General features: G+C 35.8%; 4 protein-coding genes across 4 annotated transcripts; 1 reads left to right on the top strand and 3 right to left on the bottom strand.

The window, feature by feature from the left end:
- LOC104710688 lies at positions 228–7,614 on the bottom strand. The gene is made up of 21 exons (XM_010504542.2): positions 7,186–7,614; positions 6,311–6,362; positions 6,146–6,222; positions 5,939–6,072; positions 5,756–5,852; positions 5,614–5,671; positions 5,413–5,521; positions 5,190–5,313; positions 4,849–5,035; positions 4,379–4,701; positions 4,178–4,266; positions 4,001–4,071; positions 3,692–3,802; positions 3,542–3,607; positions 2,074–2,211; positions 1,871–1,976; positions 1,724–1,795; positions 1,547–1,605; positions 1,299–1,458; positions 1,006–1,157; positions 228–892 (listed from the first exon to the last, which is right to left on the bottom strand). The coding sequence occupies exons 1-21, from the start codon at positions 7,236–7,238 to the stop codon at positions 620–622; spliced, it is 2,511 nt and encodes an 836-aa protein (XP_010502844.1). The 5' UTR covers positions 7,239–7,614; the 3' UTR covers positions 228–619.
- LOC104780082 (inactive LRR receptor-like serine/threonine-protein kinase BIR2) lies at positions 18,583–20,748 on the top strand. Its single transcript, XM_010504543.2, has one exon. It carries the CDS (start codon positions 18,728–18,730, stop codon positions 20,546–20,548), a length of 1,821 nt encoding a protein of 606 aa, XP_010502845.1. The 5' UTR covers positions 18,583–18,727; the 3' UTR covers positions 20,549–20,748.
- Positions 21,221–22,449, bottom strand: LOC104780083 (CLAVATA3/ESR (CLE)-related protein 25). Its single transcript, XM_010504544.2, has 2 exons — positions 22,211–22,449; positions 21,221–21,779 (listed from the first exon to the last, which is right to left on the bottom strand). The coding sequence occupies exons 1-2, from the start codon at positions 22,417–22,419 to the stop codon at positions 21,743–21,745; spliced, it is 246 nt and encodes an 81-aa protein (XP_010502846.1). The 5' UTR covers positions 22,420–22,449; the 3' UTR covers positions 21,221–21,742.
- LOC104780084 (putative rRNA methyltransferase YlbH) lies at positions 21,353–25,809 on the bottom strand. The gene is made up of 11 exons (XM_010504545.2): positions 25,553–25,809; positions 25,376–25,467; positions 25,196–25,294; positions 25,004–25,108; positions 24,832–24,936; positions 24,625–24,763; positions 24,405–24,520; positions 24,252–24,308; positions 23,994–24,177; positions 22,211–23,854; positions 21,353–21,779 (listed from the first exon to the last, which is right to left on the bottom strand). Exons 1-9 carry the CDS (start codon positions 25,713–25,715, stop codon positions 24,100–24,102), a joined length of 954 nt encoding a protein of 317 aa, XP_010502847.1. The 5' UTR covers positions 25,716–25,809; the 3' UTR covers positions 21,353–21,779; positions 22,211–23,854; positions 23,994–24,099.

A 26,248-nucleotide genomic window follows, 5' to 3' on the forward strand; every position in this document is an offset into this window, starting at 1 on the left:
ATAGAACTCAATCAGTGTGTTAAGCATAAACAAAGAATCATACAAAAAGATTAGTTTGATTCCGTAATTACTACTACAACATTTCACAATTATGGTTTATTAGTTACCGTTTTGTTGAGTCACATTACGACATTGTAATTTAGTTTCTTTCTACCAATCTACTGCATGGGTAATGGAAGAACACATCAGCTGAATAAAGTTTTTATTCTTTTTCTTTTGAAACTCACTGATGAAATGAGATTCTCCATATGTTATTATGTTGCAACCGCACAATTTTGGTTGCTTAGAGGAGGATGTCGATGAAGCAAATGGTATTTTTATACAATGATGTTACATTAAGACCACTTTTACAACAACAAAAAAAAAAAAGAAAAAAAATTTAACAAAAACAAACAAACAAATATAGAGCTGCTGAATAAAATGGACACGAAACTTGTGAAACAAGGCACCTGAAAATTGGGTACGTTGAAAGAATCATGGAAGCTGCTCCTAAGAGTGCATCTAAATTGCATGGCGTTTTCATATATTCAAGAAGGGCGGGGAAGATCAAGACCAAACTTTTGAATGAGATCTCAACCCGACGAAGACCAAACTGATGAAGACATGGCGTCAAAATGTTTCATTCATCTTCTTGATGTTTTCTTTCTAGGTCAAATAATGGTCTTAACCTTCTGTCGGCCTCGCTGCATTGTTGATCGATCTCACCTGCAACCATTGAATAAGCAGAGTGACAAGATTCATCGTCTCTGAATGCTAATATCCACCTCCCGTCTACTAGACCTTTGGACTTCAGCTTCTCATAGACTCCTCGCTTTGTTGGATCCAACAACGGTAACGTAGATGGTCGGATTCTCAAGTGTAGCCATTTCGGGTGCTTTTCATCTATCCGGGGCTGAAATACAAACAAAAGATGATAGATCATTTACCATGTTAGATTCTCTCTTTGCAGTGTGATCTTTACAAGAATTTCCAATAAAGAAGAAGACAGTGAAGGTGATAACGTACTTTGCAGCCAGCTAAAGGTGCAGTAACACGGATGATTCCATTATCTGGGTCAGCAAGGAAAATCCACCCAGACACAGCAGACGATAATGCTAGAAACGAGAAATCACGTTCCTTGCCTCTTTCAAAGGCAATCCGACAGGGCACAGCATCAACTGCACCAGGAAAGTTCAAGGAATCGATTAACTTCGGATACCGAGACAACCTAATCAAACTGGAGTTCTAATAGATCATAGACTTTGGGTGGTTTATTAGATAATGTAACTAGGAGAAGCATAAAAGCATCATGTGCCTACCTAGCTTCAGTTGGGTGCCAGGTTTGGGGACTGCAACATCCAAACCAGCAATTGTGGCACGAGACGTTTCAGATCGCTCGGCTGGAGGATGAATAGGTGGTTGATCTGGTAAGGGCCTACCAAGCGAGAAGATTTGGAGTTGATGAAGAAGCACGAAAACCTAAGGAGGATAAGGTTGATATCATATGTCTGTATTATATACCATAACGAAAGTGCTGATAGAAATATGAAGACAATAATTGACATACCTTTACCACCTCGCACATTCTTTCACCTGCTGTGAATGATGATTCGCTAACAGCGTTATCTATAAAAGATCTTTAGTGTTAATGGTTTGTATAGAAAGGGATTTAACAAGGGAATAACCATATCATTCACATTTGTTTTCTAGCTGATTGGTGCAAAATGTGTAACAAAAATTTTACCATTTGATGAGAATCTATCGAGCTGGAGAAGAACGGATTTAGGCTCTTTTTGAGGGGATGGAGCTTCGATAACTGTCAGAAGATTTGGTATCAGATTCACTGAATATATCCGTACAATTAAAATACAACATTGGCTTCTTTACTTGCCTCTTTTGCACTTTTTCCACTCATCAAGCAGTACAATGATGAGTAGATCAGGCCAGGTACCTTTAATCTCCTGGGTAAGCGCACTTCTGCATTTCTCATAAGAATCCTGCCATTAGCAGGAAATTGGTAAATAATAAAAGAGAGGAAGAGGGGCAAGAGAAGAAGTGTCAAACAAAAAAAGAAACATTTTCAACGCAACATACATTCAACATCTTGAGATGTTTGCGATTAAATTCTGCCTCGCTGTAAGGAAGCAATTGGCGTAACAGCCATCCTCCATCCCATAATGTTTCTGCAGATATGTTTTCTCGGCAGAGAAGACTGACCAATGCATCCACCACCTACAACACATTTTTTATTTAAATCAAGACAAAGAACTTGTGCACAGTAATGTTAAAAGAAACACCTTTTGCACAGTTAAATCAAGACATCTCTGAAAGAACTTTTGCTCAGTTAAATCAAGACATAGAACTTAAAACGTTAAAATTTGAAAAGAAGTTAGGCTGATAACTTGGGTTTACAAACATTCATAATANACGTTGAAAGAATCATGGAAGCTGCTCCTAAGAGTGCATCTAAATTGCATGGCGTTTTCATATATTCAAGAAGGGCGGGGAAGATCAAGACCAAACTTTTGAATGAGATCTCAACCCGACGAAGACCAAACTGATGAAGACATGGCGTCAAAATGTTTCATTCATCTTCTTGATGTTTTCTTTCTAGGTCAAATAATGGTCTTAACCTTCTGTCGGCCTCGCTGCATTGTTGATCGATCTCACCTGCAACCATTGAATAAGCAGAGTGACAAGATTCATCGTCTCTGAATGCTAATATCCACCTCCCGTCTACTAGACCTTTGGACTTCAGCTTCTCATAGACTCCTCGCTTTGTTGGATCCAACAACGGTAACGTAGATGGTCGGATTCTCAGGTGTAGCCATTTCGGGTGCTTTTCATCTATCCGGGGCTGAAATACAAACAAAAGATGATAGATCATTTACCATGTTAGATTCTCTCCTTGCTGTGTGATCTTTACAAGAATTTACAATAAAGAAGAAGACAGTGAAGGTGATTACGTACTTTGCAGCCAGCTAAAGGTGCAGTAACACGGATGATTCCGTTATCTGGGTCAGCAAGGAAAATCCACCCAGACACACCAGACGTTAATGCTAGAAACGAGAAATCGCGTTCCTTGCCTCTTTCAAAGGCAATCCTACAGGGCACAGCATCAACTGCACCAGGAAAGTTCAAGGATTTGATTTAACTTCGGATACCGAGACAACCCAATCAAACCGGAGTTCTAAAAGATCATAGACTTTGGGTGGTTTATTAGATAATGTAACTAGGACAAGCATAAAAGCATCATGTGCCTACCTAGCTTCAGTTGGGTGCCAGGTTTGGGGACTGAAACATCCAAACCAGCAATTGTGGCACGAGACGTTTCAGATCGCTCGGCTGGAGGATGAATAGGAGGTTGATCCGGTAAGGGCTTACCGAGCGAGAAGATTTGGAGTTGATGAAGAAGCACGAAAACCTAAGGGGGATAGTGAAAAATCATATGTCAGTATTATATACCATAACGAAAAGTGCTGATAGTGACGAGAATAATTGACATACNAATTTGAAAAGAAGTTAGGCTGATAACTTGGGTTTACAAACATTCATAATATACCTGATGTCTATGTACACGGGGGCACCTTGCAGCCCCAGGCAATGAACAGCGTACTCCAAACTGCTCCTGTTGAAGGTACTGGAACGAATAAATCAATCACAGTATAACACAATACCGAAGAGATGGGGATTAAGAGATGCTGTGAAGTACCTCCAACCTTCGTAGAAACCAATCAAGTTCGCAACTTACACCATCTCTAATAGAACCATTTTTTGGTGAAAACAGTTGTTCTTCACCAGAGTCCTCCCCAACCAAAGATTGCTGTCAGAGATACCAATTAACTTTTGAATAAGAATAAAAAGGCAGTCCAACAAATAAAGCATATATTTTTGTCCATGCTATAGTAGATGGTCCAGTAAAATATATTAGTAACAAAATCCATGGAGATGCTAATTACCCTGGCAAATCTAATGAATAAGATATTAAGCACAAGATAAAGGATAATGACAAGAAACTCACCAGCAAAAGTTTTTTGTGCTGCTTACGCTGTGGAAGAATGCCAAAAGCATCTAGCATTGACTCTTCAAGTTCTACCAAAGATAAAATGTAAGATATCAAAATCAGAAAAGGTGAGAATAGACTGCACAGCATCACCAGAAAAGGCGAGAAGAATCTTCATAACGCCATTCCCAATACCTTTCGTCTGCAACAAAGTGGCTAGCACAAATAATGAACCCTGAGCTTGCACATCATCTCCCTCGGAAATATACCGAAGTAAAGTCTCTCTAGTAAAAAAAAACATCAGTTTAATAGTAAAAGCGAACACTATTAAGATAAAATCATATGAAAAGTAAACTATCATAATTTTGTTTAAGGTCTTATTTGCTAACATGTTACCTAAACGTAGTATGTGAATTGTTGAAGATAATTTTGGTAGCATCTTCACTGCAAACGTGGGAATTTTTCTCCTCACTCGTGACTGCATTGCTTGAACACTGTTGATCTGCCTCCTCAGTAACACCATTGTCTGGATGCCCATTTCCATATGTAAGGGGTTGAGGAGCCAAACTGCTATTAGGCTTCACTAGGGAACTTGAAATGAATGCTTTTACAGGGCAGAAAAGAGTAGCAGCAGTCATATTTGCCAAATCTTTGATTTTAACTATCCGGAGAATGCAAGAAAGCAGATAGAGAGAAGTGACAGGATCAACTGAGATATCCTGAAATAACAACAAACCAATATTTTCCTGAATAAGAATGGTACTCTGGCACTTAGTCAAACCTAACAAGGCTAACAAAATATTATGAAGGACCAAATAAATCAACTCTGAAAAGGATTTTAAGAGGAAAAAGGTGATATTTTGTACATTTACAGCCTCCGAGCATAAAGACGGGAGAAGAAGTGGGAGAGTTAGATGCTGCAGAATGTGATCTGTTATCATCCTCCCGATATCAGGTATACCAGCAGAGATAACATCACTAAAGTAGTACAAGGTGTCCTCGATCCCATCAACAGCAGAGAACAATTTTCCACCAGAATCTGGTGATGGGGTCCTTTAGCAAGGATAAAATGAAAAACTTTCAGAAGAATATAATTTATACGGATCATACATGAACAAAATAAATTGATAGATGAAAAGGGACTGTGATAAGTGACGATCAATCTACAAGCTATTTCCCTGGGAAATAAAAAGGCACTGTATCTTACTTTAGCGTGTTCAACACCATTGCACTTAGATCCATGCATTGCTTTTGGAAAAATGAAACTAACTTTGAAAAGTACTCGGTGTGTGGTGAACTAACTACATAATCATTTACAGAGTCATCGCCAACTGCAAAAACAAACTGAAGGCATTAGAAACATTGCTAAAAATTCTGCTTATCTTTACCATACAAATGACAAATCGAAAGAACTATTGTAAGTGACTGACCGTGATATACATTAAGAGTCAGGGCACGAACTGCAGTGCGTATCATGTTCTCTTCATGAAATGCAAATTGTATGCCTTCGACATAAAGGGGAAAAGAAACTACTACATCCTAGACGCAGAAACGCAGAATTAAAATATGGCAAAACATATCCATCAACGAATACAAAAGTTAAAGTAATCTGCAACTTAAAGAATACTCACGTTCTCGGTCTTCAAAAGCAATGATATTGTATGCTTGTTTAGCTTCCCACTAACAGCTCTACATAAAGCAAACAAAAGAACAGTTATCAGATACAGTCGGTAAGTACTTCCTAAAGCCTAGATAACCGCAGGAAAAAATTACCTTAAGAAGGATATGTAGTAAGATAGAAGCTCTTCGTGTTGGAAGTCAAATGTATATGTTATCAAATAGTTTACATATTCGTTACTGAACAAGTAGTCTGCAAGGGATTTCAAAAGAAAGACATGAATAGACTGTTATCATGGGAATTCTCGTAGAAAAATGGGTTGCACCTAATGAACTTACAGATTGCTTGTTCACTTTTTAGGTTTTGGATCATTATACTCATGGTTTGCAACAACTGGACAGAAACTGTTACTGTCTTGCTAACCCTCAAAATACGTACAAATTCTCCCATTACTTGTTTCTCCATAAAAAATCTGCAACAATCGCAAATATTAACATATATGCCAATAGGGAGGGCGCTGAGTGATAATTGGCAAAAAGACTCACTCAAAAAATGAGGGGTCATGCTGATCACCATAAGTTAATATCTCTGCAATTGATCTCAATGCCTCGACAACGAGATCCTTCAAAATGGCACCCGGTAATCAAAGATCAAAACATAACAAAAATGCCACGACATTTGCTAAAATGCAAAAGACTTATATCACTAACCTTATTAGCTTCGTTCACGATCTGAATTTTTCTCAGCTGGTCAGTCAGATACCTAAACAAACAAATTTTCAACACTTTTATTATCTGATATAATTGATGACAAGGGGAACTAATGTCGTAACACTACGATCTCAACAAACTCGACAACAAGTCAAATTCTTAGGGTCAAGATAGTCCCTTCGACCCACCCAATCGGTTTCAATTTCTATAAAGTTGACCCCTGAATGAAACTGGGGAAGAGAAACTTAAACAGTGCCCTTCAATGGCACCATTCAAACTATCCTAGAAACCCTAACTAAATTCAAACAACCCATTCCAAAGAGATGACTACAAAAACATGACACAATTTTAAGCATATAATTCAAAAAAAATCGCTCAAAACTCGCAACCAATCTCAGTCACAACAGAAAATAAATCACAAATAAAACTTGTTCGCCAAAATTCAAAGACGATCAAACAAACAAAAAAAAACAAACTTTCAACACTTACGGTTTCATCATCATCTGGTACAATCAACAAACACCTAATCTCGTAACACTAAGATCTCAATAAACTTCCATTGTCCTATGGTCAAAGATACACCCGCCCAAAATTGGCTGCAATATATATAAAGTTGACCCCTGACTGAAACAATCAGGTAAACTTAAAAAGCGTTGCAATAACAATCACACCATTCAAACAATCAAACACAACTCCAAGCAGTAACCTAATTGCAAACTGACCAACGAGTATGACACCCAAAACAAAACATCCCAACAACAACACCTTCAAAAGACTGAATTTTTAGGCCATAAAAATTCACAAAATCTCTACAATGATCAAATTCACAAAACAGAAATTAACCCAGGATTCAAAAAAAGCCGATCAAACAAAACCTGAGTTCGGTTAAGGAGAATCGATCTCGGGGTCTTAAGAAAGAAAGCCACATGATTTGTTCAAATCAATCCTTTGAAATTTCTTCTCTGGATCATCCTTCACTCCTGAGAAAACCCCAATTCCACAATCTCTCTCTTCCACGACGATTAAAGGAAACTCTGACGGAATCGGATCCAGTTCCGCGTTTGGTAAGCTCTCTCACCAGGATCAAAATCATACAAAACAAAAAAAAACTCAAAATCGTGTATCGAGCAAAACGAAATTTCGAATTTTTTCCGAATGGGTTTTTTTTTAGATGGTTTCTTCTCCGGTAAACAAACAGAACAATGTTGACGGCAATTGCAATATTGAAAGCACCGAGAGCGGGTTGAGAGCTGGCGTTGTTGGGTCAAGTACTTTATATTCGGATCCGGGTCGGTTTCAAAAGAAAGAATCTTCTTCAATTGAAAGATCCCTCTGACTCAATAAGAGGCTTGGCTATAAGCAAATGCTAGATAGGCTCACAATCTACCGCCACGTCATAGATATTTTATTTCGGGAGATCCATAAAAATCCATTTTTTTAAGGGGTGAGAATTTCGGTTTAAGTTTGGGTTTGGTTTGGGTTCGGTTCAGTTCGGTTTATTTGGTTTTGTTAAAACTCTAACCAAACTCAACCGAAGTTTGTTTGGTTTGATTTGTGTTCAGATTGGTTTATGTTCGGTTCGGTTCGGTTCGGTTCGGTTCGGTTCGGTTCGGTTTGGTTTTAGTTTGGGTCAGTTTTAATTCGGTTTAAGAATCAATTAATATAACAAAATAAAATTGATTATGGTTTTATAATAGTTAATTAATCAAATAAATTCGAAAAAATAGAAAATTAAAATTAATATCTAATATTAAATATAATTAAATTTATATTTATATTTAGTTATTTTTATCAGAAAAGTTAAAATAATGTAAAATAGAAATAAAATGCAAGTGGTAATAGCTAAGATTACATGTTTATAATTTTAATAATATTATTAATTAATTTAAAAAACACATGGGGTTACTGGTTCGGTTTAAAAAACCGAACCGAAACAAACCATTTGGGTCGGTTTGAGTTTGGTTGATTCGGTTCGGTTTGGCTCGGTTCGGTTTAAATGCCCACCCCTACTTTTAATATCATACATTAAGATATTCTTACAAGCAATTTTGAAAAATTTAATTAATAAAATGTTACATTATTGATAATAAATTAAATTAAAAACAAACCACAAAAATTAAATCATTAACACTAACATCCATTTGTTGATCAAAACTCTTTTTCGTAGTCACTCAAGCAAACACATTTTGAAATGATAGATGAATCCTTCTCTTTTTTTTTTATGTATTCATTTTAATGTGTTTAGTTAATTATACATGTGAAAATTATATTTATATTTATGAGATACAGAATTGTTGGGACTAATATAATTAAAAAGACTTAGTTAGTCAAATGACTTATGATATATATATATATATATATATATATATATACTACTATATTAATTGGGAAGTACAAATATGAAACTAACCTTAAAATGTGTAAAAAATTACATTCAATTGCCATTAGAAAATTTTAATTAAGATTAATTAATTAGTTAAAGAAATATAATTAATTAAAAAACAAAAATTGGGGACACATAAAATAAAATAAATTGTAGAAAAGTAAAAAAAAAATCTACAAAACTAATTTGTACTTAAAAAAAATTAACAGTTAAGATTTTAAAAATCTAATCGAATAAAATCTAAATAACTACAAATTTTATCAAAAAAAAATTTCAAGCATTTAAATTTTTTATCAAAAATCAAATGTAATAAAATATATAACAGTTTCGTTTAACGGCTTAGATTTTAAAAATTAATAAATACAAAAATAAAAGATATAGATATAGTATCTTATCTATTTAAAATGTTATGTATTTCTTTTCGCCACCTTTCTTTAGAAACTAAGGCTCTGATTGGGAAATATTTTAAAGACTTTAAAACTAATTTAAAGTCCTAAAAGCCAAAATTTTATCAATCATGCTTTCATTGCTTTATTATTTTTAAAAGCCTTAAAAGTTTAACTGCCTATTTTTTTGTTTGTACGTGCAAATTTTTAAAGCCACAAATGTGCGACTTTTTTGGCTGTTAAAAAATAAATAAAAAAAAACAGTAGTTATTTTTTTTCTTTCTTATTTTCCATGATGATTGAAATTATAATAAAGCTCTCCACAAGTTTATATATATATATATATATATATATATATTCTACATATTTTATTTTTATACAATAATTATTCTTATTTTTTTCTCTTTCTTTTAAGATCCATTTCAATAATAATTATTTTTATTTTTATTATCATCATTAATATCATCATTTCAATATTTTTGATAATTAAAGTAATAGTTATAGCTTTAAAAGTGTTTGTTACCAATCAAATTTTAACAATTAAAGTTTGTACAGTCAAAGCATTTACAGCCAAATTCTCTACAGTTAAAATTTTAAAGTTAAAGTCTTTACAGCCATAAGTAACAGCCGTTACCAATCAGAGCCTAAGTTGAGATTTGAATATATTTAATGCTTGAAGGTGCTTATTACAGACAAGTAAGGGAAGCCACAAAAGAAAAAAACAAAGAGGATTTTCAGAATCTTCACTAGCTATATTTAGTTGATCTTTTTAAATGTTAGTTATATATTTTTACTTACTTCACAACTATAGCAAGGATTACGTTTAATTGAAAAAGTTTTAAACAATTTTATTCATTACATGCAAATGTTTTATTGACAGGTTTTCAATAAACATTTTTAAAATAGAAAAATTTTAATATAAACAAACTGAATTTTTAATCATAAATCTTTATAAATAACAAAACAAATTATTAAAAAATTTCATCAAAAAAAGTTCAGCTTGAGGTTTTCCGCGGGTTAGTACCTAGTATATATATAATTGTAAGGACTAATATGTAAAAGAAAATATGAAACCTCAAATTTGAACAAAACTACTAATTTTCGTTTAGGCAATTTTATATTTATGTTTAAAGATATATATATATAAGATATTGAGTTTAAAAGATAAAGAAGAACTTGATTATAAAGAATAACTCTCTTTATTTATGTTTAGAAAATCTCCTCTCAAAACTAAACACTTCTAAATCTCTCTCTTAATCTCATATCAATGTCACAACTCAACAATTGATATATATAGAGACTTTCTTATTCCTTTTCCTATTAGGACATAGAACTAGATAACTCCTAATTCTATTTGAACATATCTTGAGTCTCTCTCTTATCCTTATCTCTCCTTTGTAAGGATATCTTGGACTCTAAGCTTCAAAGCTTATCCAACAATCTCCCTCTTAAGCTTTGAATTACCCTTTGTTAAGTCATGAACACCAAACAAGCTTCTCATTTCCATAAACTGAATCCTCACCAATGCCTTTGTCAATGAATCCGCCTTTTGATCAACTCCAGGAATGTGATCAACATAAATAAGCTCCCGCTCAACATACTCACGGATAAAATGAAACCGTTTGTGAATGTGTTTGCTTCTCCCGTGAAAAAAAGGGTTCCTTGCGAGTGCGATCGCTGCCTTGTTGTCAACATACAAGGTGATCTGCTTACTCTTCCAGCCTGTAACTTCACTTAAGAGATCTTGAAGCCATATTGCCTGCTTAGCTCCTTCCGTTGCTGCCATAAACTCGGCTTCACAAGATGAGAGTTCGATTGTGTCCTGTTTCTGCGAGCACCAAGTGATCGGTGTGTCACCAAAGCAAAACACATGACCAGTCGTACTCCTTCCATCATCTTGATCGACATTGTGACTACTGTCACTGAATCCTATGATCTCTTTTAAGCCTCCTCGCTTGTACTTCAATCTGTATGATGATGTTCCACGCAGATACCTTAGTATTTGTTTCATAACTTCTCTGTGTGACTTTCGTGGACTCTACATATATCTGCTTGTTATACCTACTGCAAATGCTAGATCAGGTCGTGTATGCAACAAGTATCTCAAGCAGCCAACATTTCTTCGATATCGAGTAGGATCTATCTCCGCTTCCTCAAGAGCTTTGGAAACCTGCAAACCAAACTCCATTGGAATTAAAGTTGGATTACAACTCTCTAATCCAGCTTCCATCAAGATCCTACGTGCATAACCTTCATGTTTGATAGTGATTTCCCTTCTTCTTGATTCACTTCAATGCCAAGATAGTAAGTAAGTTTGTCGAGATCATTCATCTCAAACTTTGCAGACATTCTTTCCTTGAATTCTTTTATTGTCTTGAGATTGTTGCCTATAACAAGTAGAACATCGACATATACAGCAACTAGGAGCAAGTCACCTTCTTTTGATTTCCACTACACTGAAGTTTCTTTAACACACCTCTTGAAGCCCATCTCCTTCAAGATTTGGTCTAGCTTTGTGTTGCAAGCTCGTGGAGCTTGTCTCAAACCATACAAAGCTTTCAACAACTTGTAAACTTTGTGTTCTTCACCCTTAACCTCGAAACCTTCACACTGATCAACATAAACTTCTTCTTTTAGTTCACCGTGCAAGAAGGCAGTTTTCACATCCAAGTGATGAATCTCCCATCCATCTGATGCAGCCAAGGCAATTAGCAATCGTATAGTCTCTATACAAGCCACTGGAGCGAAAGCTTCTCCAAAGTCTATGCCACTCTCCTGTACATAGCCTTTTGCAATCAATCTTGCCTTATGCTTACTTATAGAACCATTTACATTTCTTTTCATTTTAGAGACCCACTTAAGTCCTATCACCTTCACATCTCTTGGCCTATCAACTAGTGTCCAAGTCTTGTTTTTGTTGATGGAGTCTATCTCTTCTTTGCAAGCAAATATCCACACTTGTTTGCCTTTAACATCTTTGTACGAACACGGTTCGTCATTGATCAAGAACAACAATATCTCACTTTCTATTGTCGATAGAAGAACATAATCCTCAAGATATTTCGGTTTCTGGGTTTGACGAGTGGTTCTGCGTAGAGGTTGTTGTTGTTGAGTTTCACGAGTGACAATTACCTCATTGTCATCTCTGTTTTCCTGAGATGATACACTCTCTATTTCATCTTCTTCTAGAACATCATTCTCATTATTGGACACAACTGGTCCCTCTCCTGCATCCTCGATGTCACCCCATCGCATATAGAACATTCCTGGTTCCCTATCTGACTCTGTAGTTGGTAAGTTCCAAGTCCACTTACTCTTCTCATCAAAAACTACATCACGGCTTACAACAATTCTTTGAGTGGATGGATTGAACTACCTATATGCTTTTGATCCAGGATCTATTCCAAGATGCACCAATGACTATGATCAATCATCTAACTTCTTAAGGTGTGCACCATCAATCTTAGCATAAGCAACACAGTCGAATACTCTCAAGTGATCAATGTTTGGTTTTATCTCTCGTAGGCTTTCGTATGGTGTGATGTTGTTAAGAGCCTTGGTAGGTACTCTATTGATCAGATAAGTAGCATGACGTACACCTTCCCCCCAAAGGTAATTCGACACCTCCATAGCCTTAAGTAGACTCCTTGTCATCTCCATTAGTGTTCTGTTCCTTCTTTCAACCACACCATTTTGTTGTGGGCTGTAAGGTGCTGTTAGATGTCTTGTGATCCCAGCAGATTCACAGAAATCATTAAACTCTCTAGATGTAAATTCACCTCCTCTATCTGTTCTTAGAGTTTTGATAGCTCTTCCAAGGTCATTTTCTACAACACTCTTGAATCCTTTGAAACTTCCAAAAGCTTCACTCTTCTCCTATATCAATATAGACCACATATATCTTGAAAAATCATCAATTATCACAAATATGTACCTATTATTTGCGAGTGTTGCAGGTGATATGGGACCACACTAGTCCGCATGAAGTAGCAACGGTTTAGAGGCTCGAAATAGCGTAGCTCTCGGGAACACTTGTCGTGTCTGCTTACCAACTAAGCATGATTCGCACAACAACTTTTCTTCTCTTACATCAGATAAACCGTGAACCATTTTATGCAGAAACATTGCCTTGATCGTCTTGAAACTGATGTGTCCGAGCCTGGAATGCCACTTCCAAGTGTTGTCTTCAAGTCATGATAGTAGTGATGTCGGTCCTCCTATCTTGAGACTGATTTTGTAAAGTCGATTCGCAGAACGCATTACTTTCACCAAAAGCCTCTCGCTTGGATCATGAACTGTAAGATAATCTCGTCTCATACGAACATCACAGCCTACCTCCATTGCTTGTCCTAAGCTCAGTATGTTGCTCTTGATTTCAGGGATATAATAGATGTCAGACACAAGAATTTGCTCTCCATTCTTGCTCTCAAACAATATCGAACCTTTGCCTTCAATCTCCACACATGATCCATCTCCAAACTTCACTTTTCCTTTTATGTTCCTATTAAGCTCCGAAAAATAAGTCTTGTTTCCTTTCATATGGTTACTTGCCCCATTGTCTAGATACCACATGCCTTCTTCTCTGCTATAGTTCTTTGGTATAAGCTTATCTTCGTTTAAGAAGATGACTTCATGCATGTACAGAGTCTGATCCGCTTTTTCTATCCTCTGTTTCAATCTTGTTTGATTCTTGTACCTTTTGTGCTTTCTCGGGACATGAAGACGCATAGTGACCAAGCTTGTCACATCTGAAACAAGTTATTGTCTTCTCCTTCTTCTCCTGAGTTTGATTCTGATTTGTGTGGTAATCGGTTCGCTCTTGACCATTATATCTTCCTCTGCCTCGTCCTCTGCCACGTCCTCTATATTCTCTTCCTCCTCGACCACGACCTCTGCCACGAAATTTGTTAAAACTCGGGTTGTAGGTCGATTGTGGTTGATAGTTGGAACTGGTGAACAAAAGTTTTCCTTGTGTGTCCTCTTGTTTATCTTCTCCTTGTATTCTCTCTTTGAAAGCTTTGAGTCTTCCAACTATCTCTTGGAAGCTAGTAGTATTGAGGTTCAATACTTGTTCTAGAGAGGCAACAAGATGGATAAACTTGTTCCTTGGCACACTGTTTAGCAACTTCTTCACCATCCTAGGCTCGTCAATCGATTGTCCAAGTGATGTTGCCTGAGTTGCGATTTCTGATAGTTTTCCTGCAAAGCTATCAACCCTGTCTGAATCTGCCATCCTTAGCTTCTCGAAATCAGACATTAGAGTCTGCAAGTGTGCCTCCTTGACACGATCGGCTCCCATGTTTCTTGACTTGATCGAATCCCAAATATCTTTTGGTGAAGGTAGATTACCTACTTGTAGTATAAGAGATTCTGAGATTGATTGGAACAATAATGCTATTGCAACATCATTCTTGTCTTCATCAGTTGAACCCGGTTCTATTATCTCCCAAACCTTTTGAATATGCAATATAACCTTCATCTTCATAGACCATACCATATAGTTTGTAGAGGTAAGTTGAGGACATTGGATCGATACTGATTTGTCCATGTCCTTTGGACGTGATCCAGTTGTTAGTTCGCTCATTATTTAGAATCAAATCCGCTCCTTTGGATTGATTAAACCTTACTCTGATACCAAATAAAAGATAAAGAAGAACTTGATTATAAAGAATAACTCTCTTTATTTATGTTTAGAAAATCTCCTCTCAAAACTAAACACTTCTGAAGCTCTCTCTTAATCTCATATCAATGTCACAACTCAACACTTGATATATATAGAGGCTTTCTTTTTCCTTTTCCTATTAGTACATAGAATTAGATAACTCCTAATTCTATTATTTAATTTTATTTGAACATATCTTGAGTCTCTCTCTTATCCTTATCTCTCCTTTGTAAGAATATCTTGGACTCTAAGTTTCAAAGCTTATCCAACAGAGTTTTAGATATGATATGAATTATCTAAATAGTAAATACCAATCCAAATAACTCAAAATCTCACATCTTAAATTCGTGTATATTACTAATATCACGTAAATGTATGTTTGTAAAACATTCATGTATCCAAACTAATTAGTATTTTTTTAGGTTGGATCATGTATTACGTGAGCCACCTAACCCAAACTGGCTAATGAGGGTATTTTTTATGCCAAACCATACCAACAAAGAAAAAAAAAAGATGGATATTATATTAGTTAATTACTATTCCAAACTGAATTTGAAGTAAACGAGAATATATCGTTATGATGTTGCATTGCATGCCTACAATGCACAATGTCATAAAATGCTTGTCCAAAGATGGTGATAAAATGCAGCGTTGCAATGAAAGCCCGTAGAAGAAACATGTTGTTGAAACACCCGGACTCGGAGGCAGAGCCCATCTTGTATGGGTATACTCAAGAGGTCCGGTCAACCAACTTTGTGAACATAGGCAAATAAGTGAATGTTGGACTTTCCAAAGGGGACCAAATTAAAGATCCCACCCAAAAAAAAAAAAAAGAATATTCTTATAATTTCGTATACAAATTATTGAATGATAATATTAGTGAAAATTTTGTTTTCCACTATAGTAATACAATAGAATAATCTATAATTGTATGTGCATCTATTTAAAACACTTGAGTAAACTGCCAAATGATTTCGTTGGTCAAGAAACGGAGGCCAACGAAATATGCAAATTGTATATATATTCACATTAAAATATATGGATGTTCCTATTATTTTCACCGCAATTGTGGTATTCGTAATCGTATGTAGGTAGGTTAGTTATAAACTATTTAAAATGATATCATTGAAAATTCCTACTTGTTTAATTCAAAAGTGCATATTTGACCATACCAAATCCATTCAGACCTAAACTTACTCTCACGGTTTCACCAAAAAGGTTTACAGTTATAACTTTTATAACAGCAATTGCATGTGCAATAATAGTATCAGTTATAAGAACATACATGCAATTCCCATAGATAGATACCATATTAATGGTGATGTTGAGGTTTTTAAATCCAAGCAAAGATAATACGCAAACTCCACTATGATGCACATTACATTTGCTCCTCATGATCTGTTTTGTTTATCTGCAACAGTCTCACTTAGACGTACGCATAGTGAATCTGTTGTTTGACATTCATGTCACTCACCTTCTACTGGTTTCACAAGAAACTCTTAAGATGCAAATTTTTTTATCTCTGCTAATCCACTTAGATTATTCTCAAGGACTTATACATAATGCCGTAGATATTTTACCTTCTTCTCCACTATATTACTGTTGTACACTTCATTTGGAAAAAAAAAAAAATAGTAATCTTAATTATCTTTATGGATAAAAACATGGTTTGTGATCCAAATATATATCATTTGGACTAATAATTGCAAATAGTGTGTAATCCTAAATATGTCATTTGGACTAATAATTGCAAATATATAGTGTTTTAAGAAGTGCAAATCTAGTAAATATATCATTTGATTAACTTTACTAAAAGTTATTTCAATAGTTTTTGATATCTTAAGCATTAAAATTTAGAAAATTTAAACTGGCATGTTTAATTTTAGTAACTTTTTTATCGACACACAATAGCATATTCTGTACCAAAAGGACCAAAACCATAGCATTTCAACATTTTATCTTTACTTCATAAACCTTTTTGAATGTTTGAATAAATAAAAAAAAATTCGTTTCACCAAAATTGTTTTATATATTCCGAAATTTATGTGGCAAGTAATCACAATTTCATTTCTAGATATAACAAACATGTGTGTACTTATGTAACATGATCAATCTATACGAGAAGTCAAGTTAAGGGAAAGAAACATTATCAACCCATTAAAAAATAATTCGAAAATAATGGAATTTTTATTTTAATTGCTTTGAAAACCATTAATAAAAAACTAATATATTTTCCAGTCAGTCATAAGGAATGAGCAAAGAATAATAATAATTAAAGAGATTAGAAAAAAGACAACAAAGTAGTCGTATCCCCTTTATAATAATCCTTGAGAGACGACTGTTCAACACGTCTGACTTAGAGGCTTCTTGTCTCTCTGCGGCTTTCATTGGCAGATACACAAAAAAAAAGTACAAATCTTTACTTCTTAATCCCATAACCCAGGAAAAAAATAACCTTTGAAACCACTTCATCATCATCCATGGAAGAGATCGAGTCAAAGCCAAGAAAGCTTCTTCCTTTATCAATCATCATCTTCCTCTGCTTTTGTTATCCTTCGATGGCTGCAGATGAAGACGACATAAGATGCTTACGAGGAGTTCAAAGCTCTCTCACAGATCCTCAAGGAGCTTTGAAATCATGGAACTTTGGAAACACAACTGTTGGGTTTCTCTGTAATTTCGTTGGTGTGTCTTGTTGGAACAATCAAGAGAATAGGGTTATCAATCTTGAGCTTAGAGACATGGGTTTATCTGGTAAAATCCCAGAATCTCTTCAGTACTGTGGGAGTTTACAAAAATTGGATCTTTCTAGCAATCAGTTATCTGGTAACATCCCTAGAGAGCTCTGTACTTGGTTACCCTTTTTGGTGTCTCTTGATTTGTCAAACAATGAATTGAACGGTGAGATTTCTCCTGATTTAGCTAAGTGTAGCTTCGTGAACTCTTTGGTTTTGTCTGATAACCGGCTTTCGGGTCAAATCCCGGTTCAGTTCTCTGCTTTAGGGAGGTTAGGGAGGTTCTCTGTAGCTAACAATGATCTCACAGGTCGCATTCCTGACTTCTTTAGCTCACCGAGTTATTTATCTGATGATTTCAAGGGGAACAATGGTCTTTGTGGTCGTNGGAAAAAAAAAAAAATAGTAATCTTAATTATCTTTATGGATAAAAACATGGTTTGTGATCCAAATATATATCATTTGGACTAATAATTGCAAATAGTGTGTAATCCTAAATATGTCATTTGGACTAATAATTGCAAATATATAGTGTTTTAAGAAGTGCAAATCTAGTAAATATATCATTTGATTAACTTTACTAAAAGTTATTTCAATAGTTTTTGATATCTTAAGCATTAAAATTTAGAAAATTTAAACTGGCATGTTTAATTTTAGTAACTTTTTTATCGACACACAATAGCATATTCTGTACCAAAAGGACCAAAACCATAGCATTTCAACATTTTATCTTTACTTCATAAACCTTTTTGAATGTTTGAATAAATAAAAAAAAATTCGTTTCACCAAAATTGTTTTATATATTCCGAAATTTATGTGGCAAGTAATCACAATTTCATTTCTAGATATAACAAACATGTGTGTACTTATGTAACATGATCAATCTATACGAGAAGTCAAGTTAAGGGAAAGAAACATTATCAACCCATTAAAAAATAATTCGAAAATAATGGAATTTTTATTTTAATTGCTTTGAAAACCATTAATAAAAAACTAATATATTTTCCAGTCAGTCATAAGGAATGAGCAAAGAATAATAATAATTAAAGAGATTAGAAAAAAGACAACAAAGTAGTCGTATCCCCTTTATAATAATCCTTGAGAGACGACTGTTCAACACGTCTGACTTAGAGGCTTCTTGTCTCTCTGCGGCTTTCATTGGCAGATACACAAAAAAAAAGTACAAATCTTTACTTCTTAATCCCATAACCCAGGAAAAAAATAACCTTTGAAACCACTTCATCATCATCCATGGAAGAGATCGAGTCAAAGCCAAGAAAGCTTATTCCTTTATCAATCATCATCTTCCTCTGCTTTTGTTATCCTTCGATGGCTGCAGATGAAGACGACATAAGATGCTTACGAGGAGTTCAAAGCTCTCTCACAGATCCTCAAGGAGCTTTGAAATCATGGAACTTTGGAAACACAACTGTTGGGTTTCTCTGTAATTTCGTTGGTGTGTCTTGTTGGAACAATCAAGAGAATAGGGTTATCAATCTTGAGCTTAGAGACATGGGTTTATCTGGTAAAATCCCAGAATCTCTTCAGTACTGTGGGAGTTTACAAAAATTGGATCTTTCTAGCAATCAGTTATCTGGTAACATCCCTAGAGAGCTCTGTACTTGGTTACCCTTTTTGGTGTCTCTTGATTTGTCAAACAATGAATTGAATGGTGAGATTTCTCCTGATTTAGCTAAGTGTAGCTTTGTGAACTCTTTGGTTTTGTCTGATAACCGGCTTTCGGGTCAAATCCCGGTTCAGTTCTCTGCTTTAGGGAGGCTAGGGAGGTTCTCTGTAGCTAACAATGATCTCACAGGTCGCATTCCTGCTTTCTTTAGCTCACCGAGTTACTCATCTGATGATTTTAAGGGGAACAAAGGTCTTTGTGGTCGCCCTTTGTCTTCTAGCTGTGGTGGATTGAGTAAGAAGAATCTTGCAATTATAATTGCAGCTGGTGTGTTTGGTGCTGCTGCATCAATGTTGTTGGCTTTTGGGATTTGGTGGTATTATCATTTGAAGTGGACAAGAAGACGAAGAGGCGGTTTAACAACCGAAGTAGGAGTTAGTAGTTTGGCTCAGAGACTTCGTAGTCATAAGCTTACTCAAGTTTCTTTGTTTCAGAAGCCTTTGGTTAAGGTTAAGTTTGGGGATTTGATTGCTGCAACTAATAACTTCAGCTCAGCTAACATTATTGTTTCAACTAGAACCGGGACAACCTATAAGGCGCTTCTTCCTGATGGCTCAGCGCTTGCGGTCAAGCATTTGAGCACGTGTAAGCTCGCGGAGAGGGAGTTTAGGTATGAGATGAATCAGTTGTGGGAGCTTCGTCATCCTAACTTAGCACCACTTCTTGGATTCTGCATTGTGGAGGAAGAGAAGTTTCTTGTTTATAAGTACATGTCTAATGGGACGCTTCACTCATTGCTGGATTCAAATGGGGTTGAATTAGACTGGTCGACTCGGTTTAGGATTGGTTTAGCTGCTGCAAGGGGTTTGGCTTGGCTTCACCATGGATGTAGACCTCCTATACTTCACCAAAACATTTGTTCAAGTGTCATTCTCATTGATGAGGACTTCGATGCGAGGATTATAGATTCAGGGCTTGCTAGGCTTATGGTTCCTTCGGATAACAACGAGAGCAGTTTCATGACTGGTGATTTAGGAGAGTTTGGGTATGTAGCTCCTGAATATTCCACAACAATGCTAGCCTCACTAAAAGGTGATGTATATGGACTCGGTGTTGTCCTTTTGGAGTTGGCAACAGGGGTTAAAGCTCTAGGAGGTGAAGGCTTTAAAGGGAGTTTGGTGGATTGGGTGAAACAGCTTGAAAGCTCGGGAAGAATCACTGATGCATTCGATGAAAACATTCGAGGGAAAGGACATGACGAGGAAATCTTGAAATTTGTTGAAATTGCTTGTAACTGTGTGAGTTCAAGACCTAAAGAGAGATGGTCAATGTTTCAGGCTTACCAGTCACTGAAAGCTATTGCTGAGAAACAAGACTACTCGTTCTCAGAACAAGACGACGACTTCCCTTTAATTTTCGACACGCAAGAGAATGAGACCGTGTGAAATGGACCTTTCTGATGAGGAGTAATGGAAAAAAAATGGGAAATTACAGTGAGATGCTTCAGGAGTATAATTATTTGTTGTCTATATACTACTACTTGTAGAGACACTATATATGTTATTGTAAAAACAGAAGTGTATATTGTTTATGTGTTTTCTCTTTTGGCAAAGTCTTAAGACATGTTACGTTGCTTTGGTGTTTATTACTGATCCAAACCAAGATTTTAAAGAGAACTGTTGCAAGAGACAAAACATGAGGGTTTTTTTTTTCTTCTTGGCTGCAGTCCTGGAAGAATGACAAAACAAGTTTTCACTTGTGTTTTCTTTTGAGAACAAAAAGAAAGTGCAGAACAGGATTAAGAAGATTTCTCTGCAGAATCTTACTTTAGGGGGTCTGCTTCTCGATACAGTCAAAATCAATCCCAGAAAAGAAGCTAAAGAAGACAAGAAAGAGAGAGAGCGAGAGAGAAAGAGAGGGTTTTTGCATCTATGGTCACTCACTCCTTTTGTATCCTTCACTTTGTAAGATGCTATTCAAATACACAGAGAATATATAAGATACCCAAAGTTCAGAAGAACCCAAAAAATGAATACATATGTGATTCTAAAGTTGTGCAAGGACAAGCATCTATTAAGAAGCAAAATAACAATCAATATTTCAAGGGGAAATTGAAATTTTGAAAACGGAGCAACTTTAGTTTAATGGGTTGCTTTAGGCAGAGGGAAACATAAAAAAGCAAACTTTAATGTTTAACAGATTCAAAAAAAGAAAAGGCAAAATAAAGAAAAGATGAGGAAAACAGAGAGTTAGATAAAGACATAATAAGCCTATAATAATTAATACAAATGTTATTACACAAAAACCCTACTAAAGTCTTTAATATCTGCATCAAATCATCTGAAAGATTTCAATCTTCAGACACAGTGTTCCTAAAGAAGAAAGAAAGAGCAATGACTTCACCTTCCCAAATGCTACAGAGCAAGTAAGAGAGACCTTGCAAAACAGAGCAAGACTTCACAAAAGCTATGAGTTCATATTAAGAGAGACCTTGCATATGAGCATATCCCTCTGAATCTGAAGTTATCGAATTGCCCCGGAAAAAAGTAGCTTCTTGACGTCGCGTAATTCACTATTGTGTCTGAAGACAGTAGAAAGACCTTAGAGTTTGCAAACACCATACACGGAGAGTTTTATCATCATACTCTTGGTGGTCGTCTCGAAGTTTCTGCTTTCCTGAAGAAATAATTTTGAAACAAAAGCCTTAATTAAAGTTGAGTTCTTCTTTCTGAAGTAAATAGAACTTTAACTAAAGTGGTCAAAGTTCTTCACAAGTATGGCATCAAAATTAGAGAAAGAAGAAGCTTTTTTACTACAACATGATAACATTTATCTGCTTTAAAAAACACAAAATGTGCAGTGACACTGAAAAGAAGGAAAGAAGAAGAATTCTGCATGCTAATGATCTTTTTAGAAACTAGTGATTTATTGGTATCTGTGTAAAAGTGACAACCAAAAATCTAGAATTGAGGAAACACTAATACTGGATGATTAGTCTTTGTGTAAACGTACTTAAACAAAATATTTAAAAGGGCTTGATCTCTGATAGCAAACTCAAGAAGCAAAAAAGTGAAAGATCGAAAAATTCGAGGGAGAAGATGAAGAACCTGTTGTGGATGGGATCAGGTCCGTTTGGAACTTTTCGCTTGCTCACATGAAACAGATTCACATCCTTACCACTAAACCGCAGAGTCTTGACCTTTTCTGTTGATGGAACACTTGATGCAGAGTTTGCTAAGATACTGACAAGAAGAAACACAATCATACCCAAATACACAACAGCTCCAACCGAAGCTCTAATGCCATTTCCACCCATACTGCAACCTAATGTCCCTACAGCTTCCTGTTTAACATAAACAACTGACCAACCAAACCCAAGAATAGACTGAGCAGAACATCCATGATGTTGGTGAAGTGACTGTCACATAAATAGAGAGAGATCTTTGGACAGGAGAGGCTAAAAAAAGGGGAAAGCGAAATGGGAAGCAAAAAACAAGCATTTAGGTTGTTTTTTATATACCTTGGAAGACAAATCCGTGATTGGCCCTATTTTAAAGATGAAGCACACAAAGCAACAATATACATACGTAGTTGTCCACGTAGAGAGAGAGAGGAGGCAAGAGGAAGTGAAAGTTAAGAAAAACATATCTTTATGCAACATATGGGCCCGTTAAGTACCTTTTACTTTGCTTTGATTTGTGAATTTTCATGCAGCAAACCATTGGGGACCTCACAAGTTCCCCTAACTACATATATTTTAAGCCATTTAAAAGCATAGGACAGTGTACCTTTTGTGACTGAGTATTAGCAAGCCTACTACTTTCCTTACCACTATCTTAAATCACTTGGATGTTTCCTTTAAACAATAAGATAATCAATTAAGAATTTAACAATGCATAAGTAAATAACCAAACCTGTGAAAAGGAGCTAGAGCTAGAATTTTCTTCCTTATTAAGTATTCCCTTTCCTATCAAAAGCCGATTAGCAGCAAAACATACATATAGAGATGTGTATAAACTTTAAACTATAACCTCTTAAAAATTATATATAGAAACATATCCAAATTGTAAAGAAAAGAATCCATATCTGAATGACAGCTAGAGAAGATTGAGCCAGTTTGTTTCCATGACACAAGCAAACTTCCTTTTGGCCTTGGTGGGAAAGAGAAGCTTGCCTTATACATAGTAAAGCCAAAATTTAAACAGTCCTGTCCCCACAATTTCATTACTATATATCTGTTTCCTCTATATCATTTAGGGATCTTATACATGGTCAGGATAGTGTCCTGATAGTAATTGATTCTCACAGTGATTGTGTGAGCAAAGGCATGCCACTATATTCCCCTCTAGAGATTTCAAAATTAGATGCTCTATTGAAGAGTTGTTTACCAAAATAGATTAAATTAGAAGAAGGGAAAGAATGATTCGAGACATACCTCAGTTATGTCACTGTCGTAAAAGGTTTTGTTTAAATTAGAAGAAATGCTTAAGATGGTTACTGATATATATGGTACATACATATAGAAATCATGTCTAGCAAGTTGATCTCTCAAAAGAAGCCATATGTAATGGACAAAAAGGAGAAACTCTAACTGACTTTATATCTCCAACTGCATACAACTATATTTCTGTGTAACAAACACACCTCGCAACATACACCATTACCGATTTTACAATTATCATAAGTCTGCAACTTTTTCCATCTTAGGACTTGGCAACAAACAAAAATGGTGACCTGATCGACAGAATCACCTGCAAAAAATTAATCTGAGACACTAAGAATATGTGACAGAAGCAGAACAAAATGATCTGTGACAATAGCAGATGCTGCAAGTCAAAGCGTTTGATATGTATGTAAGCAAGAACAATAGTAACAATTAAAATAACTTACTCTACTATTAAAAGGTGGAACGAACTAGCTCTTCAATCTCAGCCTCCGTTCATTGCTTTAACCACAAAAAAAGGACCAGAGTTAACAGTTGCTTTCTGCTGTGGTTTTATGATTTTCTTGGCTTCTGAGCCCATTTTGGTCCATATATGGCCAGATGTGTCCGGCCAAGCCTTCGATCAGTCATCTGTAAGAAATTTTGTTTCATCAACATTCATACAACCCCATTCATCAAACAAGTAATTAAAGGGAAGTAATTACCTTTTCAAGGCATCCACATGAATCAAGCATCGTTGTTCGTGAAGGGTACTCGACCACCTATTAAGATTTTGTTCAGAAGAGCATGAGTATTATTACACATTGACCCAAAATCCTTATCAGACGGTTTAAGAAGGGAAATACATAGCTACTCACAAAAAATGTATTTTCTCCAATAGCTGGCGACTTAGCAATCTGATCCATCAGAACCGCATAATCTACCTCCATGTAAGGTGGTGTAACGCTGATATAGTCAAATGCTCCATCCTTTCCTGATAGTTTAGAATAATCTTAACAAATAGACACTATTCAAAGCAAGAAACTAACAAGTTATGAAACTGAAAACTGTTTAACATCTTAAAGACTATATACATGCCTACTATTTTATCAGCACGTTCCAAGAAGTTTTCGACTCGAGCAGTGTGTATAACCGAAGCATCAACAAACCCAGTGTGTTCCAAGTTTGGTTGTAGAACATTTGAAACAACCCAAGGATCCATCTCAACAAAGTGTGCCTGTGGAGAAATTAGTCAAGTACAAAACCATACAAAAACAATTCCTGCCACTAATATTTCTTTGCTACCTCAGAACATCCTCGACTGATTGCTTCAATTCCCACAGATCCTGTACCACTGTACAAATCCAACCACTTACCAGGACGCAGAGACGTTGGACAACCACCAGCAGCCTACACAATGAAGAGAAGAATCAGTCTTGGAATGTTAATCTCACAGAACAATAAAAAGAGCTCTTACCTGGAGAATCCCAAAAGCTGCTCCTTTAACAACTTCCATCATAGGTCTCACATCCATTCCCTTAAGAGAAAGCAATTTCTTTCGTTTGGCCGTTCCTGCAAGTACCTAAACACACAAAACACACATTTGAGGAAATCAAACAATAGAAAACCCCAAAAAAACAAGAAAATGAAACAAAGCAAATACACACACCTGAAGTAACCTATGAGTTGTTTTTGGCTGTACTACAACAACTTCTTCTACTTGTTGGCTGTTCCTTCCACTCATTTTCTCTTCTTTCCTTCTCGCCTTCTACAAATGCGTAAGAAATTTTCAGCTCGGCGCAATTTATCAGAAACCAAACCGAAACAATTATGGAAAAAAAAAACAAACCTTAGATTGAGACCCAAAGTCATCATTGGCATCATAACCATATCGTTCCAGCAACAGTTTCTTATCCTCGCTTGCTAAACCAGTTCCTGAATCTGTAAACCCACAAGACATAAACTGAGAAAAAGACACACCTTTTGCTACATGTTTGATTTTATGAAAGATGAAAAAAGTTCACACTTTTACGGCTCGAGACGACGACGGATCTTCGAACACGCAGTGGAGTAGAGATTCTGAAGAGGTGAATTTGAGGGAAAGAAGAATACGAGACACCCAGATTCTTATTCGTCTCGATGTTGATTCCTAGTGGAGAGACTATGGGAGTTGATAACAAAACCGCCATAGCTGATAAAAAGTTTTTGACTTTGAAAGCTTGTTAAGAGAGCTTCGAAGCACTTAGACGAAAGAAAGATAGAAATTGAGTTAAACCCTCTTTTGCAACGAGAGGATAAGTTCCTTTACCAAAAGGTGTCTACTACTTTGGTAAGTAATAAGGGGAAAACGAGTTATTTTCCCCCCAAGAACTATCATATCTCGTTGGATGGAGCCCGAACTTGAGCCACAATCTATATAGCCATGTCAACTATGATCAATCTCTATGTCCTTCAAATTAAAAGTTCTACATCTATATCCCCTGGAAATGAATTGCTTCGGTTTATCCGGTGAACCGCAGACCAAATAATATAAACTCAAAATTAAACCAATTATGACTCGATCCCTACATAGTCACGACCCGATTCCTTACCCACAAATTCCCAATTTTCAAATATCACGAACCCTACAATCAACTTGACATTGTTCTTCTTCTGTCTTATTTTCTGGGTTCCCATTATCGAATTCGAGCTCTAGAATGAGCAATTTATCAACAAAGTCGAC

This window comes from Camelina sativa, chromosome 4 (genome assembly GCF_000633955.1).
Source record: "Camelina sativa cultivar DH55 chromosome 4, Cs, whole genome shotgun sequence".
In the NCBI taxonomy this organism is placed as follows: domain Eukaryota; kingdom Viridiplantae; phylum Streptophyta; class Magnoliopsida; order Brassicales; family Brassicaceae; genus Camelina; species Camelina sativa.